Genomic DNA, 8,424 nt, shown 5'->3' with positions numbered 1-8,424 from the left:
TCAATTATAACATCTGGACAGGAGGGGTGTCGTAGGTTCCCCAGAAACAAAAACCAACTCACATTAGGAGTTTTTCTCGGTTCTCCGCACTAATTAAAAACTGCCCGCTAGAACCGGTCACAGGAGTTTCGCCCGCTTCTCCGTAACAAAACTGCTCCCCTTGAACGACGCAGCAAATCAATCTCCACAATTACGATTGTGGAGCAGTGAAAATAATTGACAAAAGCGAGTTGGGGCTGCAGACGAATCAAGTCAAAAAAAGAACTCAAAAAATAAAAGCAAAACTTTATTAAATCAGGTAAAACTATACCCAATGCGAATTTCGATCTGGTCGGATTTTTAAAATGCTAATAACAACTAAGGTAGCATTTTTCGCACGAAATATAAAAAATATCTCGATCTGACAACTGAGCCTGAATTTTTACCGTTTGAAGAAAGTTCTGGTTAGATTCGAACCCAGTACCTTTGCCTTCCCAGGCACATTCGTTAGTGTACAGGAGAAAGTAAGAAACTAGTCGATGAGTCCTGAGAACAAAGTTATCTACGGAAAAAAGTCTAGTACCCGATAGCATTTTCCTTGCTTATCGCAAGGGTTATTATGTTAAACTATTAAAACCGTTACCACAAACTCTCAGAAATGACTCCTTTGTCAAGCCCAACTCTGCAATTTATTTCTTCTCTTCAATTAACTTTAAGATGGTAAACGTAATAATAATAATAGTCACTGAACTTGACGGACAGCGAAGGCTTTACAGCCTGTTTGAAAGCGCGCCGTGAGAGCATTATCTCATATCCTAGTTACTTATTAATTATAATTGAACTATACAATTTTTTCAAAGGGGAAACTTTGCGCCATCAACACTAGAAAAAAAGTTTTAAGCGAACCAACTACCAAAATAACCTGGCAAATATCTGAGTCTATTATATAAATAACTTTTATATTATGCATATAATCATGACGCTTCGATTTCTCAAAAATTTCTAATATGGACGGATCAAACATTGCAAAAGTGATAAAATATTCGGACTCTTATTGATATCTTTTTTATTCGTTGCTATTCAATAAACGTACTTTCCTTCATAAACTTTTATATCTCTTTTCCTCGTTTAGCCAAAATACTATTTCACCTGTAAAGAAACTATTGAAAAAGTATCTTGCGTGCTCACACCTAACAGTTTTTGCTTATATCTTGAATACCTCGGATACATTTAATTCCAAAACTGAGCAAACATGTTTTTCTAACTTTTTCCAATTTTTTGGATATATTTAAAAAACGCAATAAAAAGTTCGCTGTCTTTGCAATTTGAGCCAAGTAGTTTTGTTTGTGGTTCCAAAATAAGGATCCTATATTGGTACAGTGGCTGAAAGAAAAATTGTTAAGCTTTTCTTGGAGTAGAAAATTGATACATAAATGACTTCTGGAATTTGACTTCTGGCATACCCATGGCGACCTCGTTTCTTCTATGGCGCCCAACTGAGTGCGTAATTCAAGATAACTGTTGCCACCTCTTTTTCATTTCGATTTTTTAAAAAAAACATCAAGTTCCCTCTTAAACTAGTTGAAGCTATTCTCCTTGTAGTTTTCCGTTTAAAAAATCCACGTAGTTAAAAGCTAGAAAAAATAACAAAGTCCACTCATTGCTTCGGTGTAATAAAAAAATTAAACTGAAATAAAAAAATTAAAAACAAATAAAATTAAAAAAAAAACGAAAAGAAAACTTGGAACTCGATTTTGAATTAAATAAATTATCTTGGAACTCGATTTTGAATTAATTAAATTATATAAAAAATTAAATTGATAACAAACAAAAAAAACTTGGAACTCGATTTTGTGCAAAATTACAGGAAGACAACAAATTGACTCTTGAACGTTTTTTCAATATAAAACAATCCGTGATGTCTAACGTTGAACCGAGTAAAAACATAGCCAACACACCAATGGGAAAGGTCAATGAACGCTAAAATATATATATATATATAGCTCTCTTTTTCAAAAAAAAACTTCAACTTTCTATTTTCAGAGTAAAAAAGGTTGGCCTTGAAACTCTTTGAAATTCAAAAACAATTAATGACTGGCCAATTTTTGATTAAAAAATAACCCAATTTGAGAAAACTGGATCAATAGTAAAAAAAAGTTTTTTTTTCCGCTGGAAAATTAAATCCAGTTTCGAAATTCTAAGTCGATCACGTGTTTCATAACCTCTACACTTTTTCTGTTCGATAGTGGAGTTTGGCTCCCTGTTAGTAAAGGAAATGAGCTAAACTTGAAAAGAAACCAAACGTCAAAAAACTCAAACCCTGAAAAACAAACAAAGACCATCAGGACCTATATAAGAGTCTTCACTACGTTCATTGACTCTAAATAAACACAAACGATAGCCGATTAGTACAGTTTGCATTAAGCACAGGTCCTGATCGGCTTCAAACCATGGGCCTTTTTCATCATAAGCTTGAGCTCTACCTCTGCTCAAACTCAGTATCCTATTAAAGTAAGCAGAGGAGTCCACTAAAAGATTCATGTGATTTCAGTTTTTAATGAGAAAAAGGTCTTAGTATTCAGTTGCTATATCTTTGCTAATCGCAAGGTAAAAATTTGCCACATTTGAAAGAAAATCCTACTTTTACTTATTACTAGCGCGTCAATCGCACCTCCGCTGCTACAAAACCAAGTCTTCAGAAAACAGACAAACCAAAATTCTAGAAAAACAAAAGGATTTAAGCAGTCATTCTTGCACTCCAGATTTGCAACCCCTGAGTGTACCCTGACAGCAACCCACTAAAGAATGAGAAATTGAAGTTCGGAGTGTTTTTTTATTTAGTTTTTTTATATCTAATTTTTTTGAAAAAAAAAATGGAAAAATCATAAAAGACGCCAATTCTCGATATCCAAAAGAATTTGAGCAGTCATACTTGGACTCCAGATTTGCAACACCTGACTGTACCCTGACAGCAACCCACTATAAGGTTGAAAAGTTCAAGTTCGGTTAGTTTTTTTAAATCTGTTTTTTGAAGAAAAAAAAACATGAAAAAAATCATAAAAAACGCCATTTCTCGAAAACCAAAAAGAAATTGAGCAGTCAAATTTATACTCCGAATTGGCAACCCCTGAATATACCCTGAAAGCACCCCACTATAGGGTTGAGAAATTGAAGTTCGGTTAATTTTTTTCACATCTAAGTTTTTTTGAAAAAACAAAAGAAAAAAACATAAAAAAAGCAATTTCTCGAAAACCAAATAGATTTGAGCAGTCAGACTTGGACGCCAGATTTGCAACCCCTGAATGTACCCTGAAAGCACCCCACTATAAGGTTGAGAAATTGAAGTTCGGTTAATTTTTTTTACATCTAAGTTTTTTGAAAAAACAAATGAAAAAATCATAAAAAACGCAATTTCTCGAAAACCAAAAGGATTTGAGCAGTTATCCTTAGACTCCAGATTTGCAACCCTGAATTTACCCTGACAGCACCCCACTATAAGGTTGAGAAATTGAAGTTCGGTTAATTTTTTTTACATCTAAGTTTTTTGAAAAAACAAATGAAAAAATCATAAAAAACACCATTTCTCGAGAACCAAAAAGATTTGAGCAGTTATACTTAGACTACAGATTTGCAACCCCTGAACGTAATTTGACAGCACCCCACGAGATAGAGTTGAGAAATTGAAGTTCGGTTTTTTTATATCTGTTTTTTGATTTAAAAAAAATAATGAATAAAAAAATCATAGAAAACGCAATTTCTCGAAAACCAAAGGGATTTGAGCAGTCATACCGTGACTCCAGATTTGCCAACCCTGATCTTACCCAGACAGCACCCACTATAGGGTTGAGAAAATGATGTTCGCTTAATTTTTTTTATATCTAAGATTTTTGAAAAAAAAGGAAAAAATCACAAAAAACGCAATTTCTCGAAAGCCAAAAGAATTTGAGCAGTCACACTTGGACGCCAGATTTGCAACTCCTGAGTATACCCTGACAGCACCCTACTATAGGGTTGAGAAATTAAAGCTCGCTTACTTTTTTGTATCTAATTTTTCTATATCTAAGTTTTTTGAAAAAAAAAAACATGAAAAAATCATAAAAAACGCCATATCTCAAAAACCAAAAGGATTTGAGCAGTCATAGTTGGACTCCAGATTAGCAACTTCTGAATGTACCCTGACCCCACCCCACTATAGGGTTGAGAAATTGAAGTTCGGTTAATTTTTCTATATCTAAGTTTTTTTGAAAACAAAATCATAAAAATCATAAAAACACCATTTCTCGAGAAACAAAAAGATTTGAGCAGTTATACTTAGACTACAGATTTGCAACCCCTGAATTTACCCTGACAGCACCCCACTATAAGGTTGAGAAATTGAAGTTCGGTTAATTTTTTTTATATCTAAGATTTTTGAAAACAAAATCAAAAAAATAATAAAAACACCATTTCTCGAGAACCAAAAAGATTTGAGCAGTTATACTTAGACTACAGATTTGCAACCCCTGAACGTAATTTGACAGCACCCCACGAGATAGAGTTGAGAAATTGAAGTTCGGTTTTTTTATATCTGTTTTTTGATTTAAAAAAAATAATGAATAAAAAAATCATAGAAAACGCAATTTCTCGAAAACCAAAGGGATTTGAGCAGTCATACCGTGACTCCAGATTTGCCAACCCTGATCTTACCCAGACAGCACCCACTATAGGGTTGAGAAAATGATGTTCGCTTAATTTTTTTTATATCTAAGATTTTTGAAAAAAAAGGAAAAAATCACAAAAAACGCAATTTCTCGAAAGCCAAAAGAATTTGAGCAGTCACACTTGGACGCCAGATTTGCAACTCCTGAGTATACCCTGACAGCACCCTACTATAGGGTTGAGAAATTAAAGCTCGCTTACTTTTTTGTATCTAATTTTTCTATATCTAAGTTTTTTGAAAAAAAAAAACATGAAAAAATCATAAAAAACGCCATATCTCAAAAACCAAAAGGATTTGAGCAGTCATAGTTGGACTCCAGATTAGCAACTTCTGAATGTACCCTGACCCCACCCCACTATAGGGTTGAGAAATTGAAGTTCGGTTAATTTTTCTATATCTAAGTTTTTTTGAAAACAAAATCATAAAAATCATAAAAACACCATTTCTCGAGAAACAAAAAGATTTGAGCAGTTATACTTAGACTACAGATTTGCAACCCCTGAATTTACCCTGACAGCACCCCACTATAAGGTTGAGAAATTGAAGTTCGGTTAATTTTTTTTATATCTAAGATTTTTGAAAACAAAATCAAAAAAATAATAAAAACACCATTTCTCGAGAACCAAAAAGATTTGAGCAGTTATACTTAGACTACAGATTTGCAACCCCTGAACGTAATTTGACAGCACAAAACGAGATAGAGTTGAGAAATTGAAGTTCGGTTTTTTTATATCTGTTTTTTGATTTAAAAAAAATGAATAAAAAAATCATAGAAAACGCAATTTCTCGAAAACCAAAGGGATTTGAGCAGTCAAACCGGGACTCCAGATTTGCCAACCCTGATCTTACCCAGACAGCATCCACTATAGGGTTGAGAAAATGATGTTCGCTTAATTTTTTTTATATCTAAGATTTTTGAAAAAAAGGAAAAAATCACAAAAAACGCAATTTCTCGAAAACCAAAAGAATTTGAGCAGTCACATTTGGACGCCAGATTTGCAACTCCTGAGTATACCCTGACAGCACCCCACTATAGGGTTGAGAAATTAAAGTTCACTTACTTTTTTGTATCTAATTTTTTTATATCTAAGTTTTTTGAAGAAAAAAAAACATGAAAAAATCATAAAAAACGCCATATCTCAAAAACCAAAAGGATTTGAGCAGTCATAGTTGGACTCCAGATTTGCAACTTCTGAATGTACCCTGACACCACCCCACTATAGGGTTGAGAAATTGAAGTTCGGTTAATTTTTCTATATCTAAGTTTTTTGAAAAAAAAAACATGAAAAAATCATAAAAAACGCCATATCTCAAAAACCAAAAGGATTTGAGCAGTCATAGTTGGACTCCAGATTTGCAACTTCTGAATTTACCCTGACAGCACCCCACTATAAGGTTGAGAAATTGAAGTTCGGTTAATTTTTTTTATATCTAAGATTTTTGAAAACAAAATCAAAAAAATAATAAAAACACCATTTCTCGAGAACCAAAAAGATGTGAGCAGTTATACTTAGACTACAGATTCGCAACCCCTGAACGTAATTTGACAGCACCCCACGAGATAGAGTTGAGAAATTGAAGTTCGGTTTTTTTATATCTGTTTTTTGATTTAAAAAAATGAATAAAAAAATCATAGAAAACGCAATTTCTCGAAAACCAAAGGGATTTGAGCAGTCATACCGGGACTCCAGATTTGCCAACCCTGATCTTACCCAGACAGCACCCACTATAGGGTTGAGAAAATGATGTTCGCTTAATTTTTTTTATATCTAAGATTTTTGAAAAAAAGGAAAAAATCACAAAAAACGCAATTTCTCGAAAACCAAAAGAATTTGAGCAGTCACACTTGGACGCCAGATTTGCAACTCCTGAGTATACCCTGACAGCACCCCACTATAGGGTTGAGAAATTAAAGCTCGCTTACTTTTTTGTATCTAATTTTTTTATATCTAAGTTTTTTGAAGAAAAAAAAACATGAAAAAATCATAAAAAACGCCATATCTCAAAAACCAAAAGGATTTGAGCAGTCATAGTTGGACTCCAGATTTGCAGTTCTGAATGTACCCTGACACCACCCCACTATAGGGTTGAGAAATTGAAGTTCGGTTAATTTTTCTATATCTAAGTTTTTTTGAAAAAAAAATGAAAAAATTATAAAAAACGCAATATCTCGAAAACCAAAAAGATTTGAGCAGTCATACTTGGACGCCAGATTTGCAACCCCTGAATGTACCCTGACAGCACCTCAAAATAGGGTTGAGAAATTGAAGTTCGGCTAGTTTTAAATATCTAAGTTTTTTGAAAAAAAAAAACTAAAAAAAAAACATAAAAACGCCATATCTCGAAAAATAAAAGGATTTTAGCAGTCATAATTGGACGCCAGATTTGCAACGCCCAAATGTACTTAACAGCACCCCACTATATAGGAATGTATAGAACGTATGTATATATATAAAATTTTCAAATCTTGCAATTTTTCGCCCTTTTAACAGACCAACAGACTTAAACATGAGCCAAATGAAATTTCTTAAGCATTTTAACCTACGGTATAGCTTAAACGAGCAAAAACATTTTCGTTAAATATGCAAAAAATAATACGTTGAAAAAACTTAAACATGCAAAAATAGGGACTTCTTTAACACGTCAAAATAGGGACTTCTTAAACATGTGTCACGTGAAACGCCAATTAAATAATAGATAGAAGATAGATAGAAGATAGATAGATAGATAGATAGATAGATAGATAGATAGATAGATAGAAGATAGATAGATAGATAGATAGATAGATGAAATCATGTTTTACCTAAATCATTTCCTCCAACGTCCCCTACTCGCATCACGTCTTCCCACACAGCATTCGAAGACAAGTTACTCTCACCTCCATTCACACCGAGATTACACAGCCCAGTCTGAGCATCTACTAACGTGAAAGACCATAAAACTACAGAGCGGTCAAAACTGGAGGAAAGGAGGGCAATTTCTCTTTGTGAAAATTTGTAGTTCAGAAATTGCACTGAGAACACCTAAAGCAAATCAGCTTTGCTGATGAGTTGATTTAATTCCAATCTTCCACTTAACAATTTATGTTTAGTTAAACATTGTATATCATTTCTTACCTTGTCAGTATGAGCGCTCAAAATTGATTCGGGGTAAATATTCCAAAGAGTCTTTTTTTCTAAATTTACAATCTGAGTCTTTCTAAGCGAAGACTCAGTGTCATCAAGAGATCCATCCCTGTCGTTTTTGTAAACTCCAAAAATTTGAACAAGGTTATCCTGACTTCCAACGGCGACCAATATGACGTCACTGGCGAGAAAATCTGAGCTGGACTCAGGCAGATAAATCAGTGAGATTCCACGAATCCAATCTCCAAATGGTTCGCTTTTGAAAACTTCATTGAAATTCGTCTTACTTAAATCTGAACCTAATGAAGCCATTTCCGAAAGGTAAATGTGCAAACAACAATCATCTAGCGCAGCAAACACAAATAAAGAGCCATCATTCGTAACAATAGCATCAATTTGAAACGCAATACCTTGCTTAAGATCGATTTCTGATGAAGAGCTTAACGTAAATTCGGAGTTTGAAGAGCTCAAAAATTTAACAGACGAAAATTTTACTTGGTTGTCTCCGCAAGAAAGGGTAATAAAACCTCCAGAAGTAGATAAAAGCTTGATGCAGTTGATAGACATAGTGTGAATATTTTTCAGCGAAGTACAAGAACCGTAACTCCATTTTACGCCGTC

At 33.7% G+C, this 8,424-nt stretch overlaps 1 protein-coding gene across 1 annotated transcript in view; it reads right to left on the bottom strand.

The window, feature by feature from the left end:
* The window catches only part of LOC134855048 (elongator complex protein 2-like), a 16,855-nt gene extending 8,740 nt beyond the window's left edge, over nucleotides 1-8,115 (bottom strand). Inside the window, exons 1-2 of the mRNA XM_063871427.1 lie at nucleotides 7,864-8,115; nucleotides 7,482-7,701 (exon numbers count right to left, since the gene is read on the bottom strand). Coding sequence (XP_063727497.1) covers nucleotides 7,482-7,701; nucleotides 7,864-8,115 — 472 coding nt within the window. The remainder of the gene's footprint in view (nucleotides 1-7,481; nucleotides 7,702-7,863) is intronic.
* Between the last annotated feature and the right edge of the window lie 309 nt (nucleotides 8,116-8,424).

Source organism: Symsagittifera roscoffensis, chromosome 10, assembly GCF_963678635.1.
Source record: "Symsagittifera roscoffensis chromosome 10, txSymRosc1.1, whole genome shotgun sequence".
NCBI lineage: Eukaryota > Metazoa > Xenacoelomorpha > Acoela > Convolutidae > Symsagittifera > Symsagittifera roscoffensis.
The sequence above is the reverse complement of the archived record's forward strand: the minus strand, read 5'-3'. Positions and strand labels throughout refer to the sequence as shown.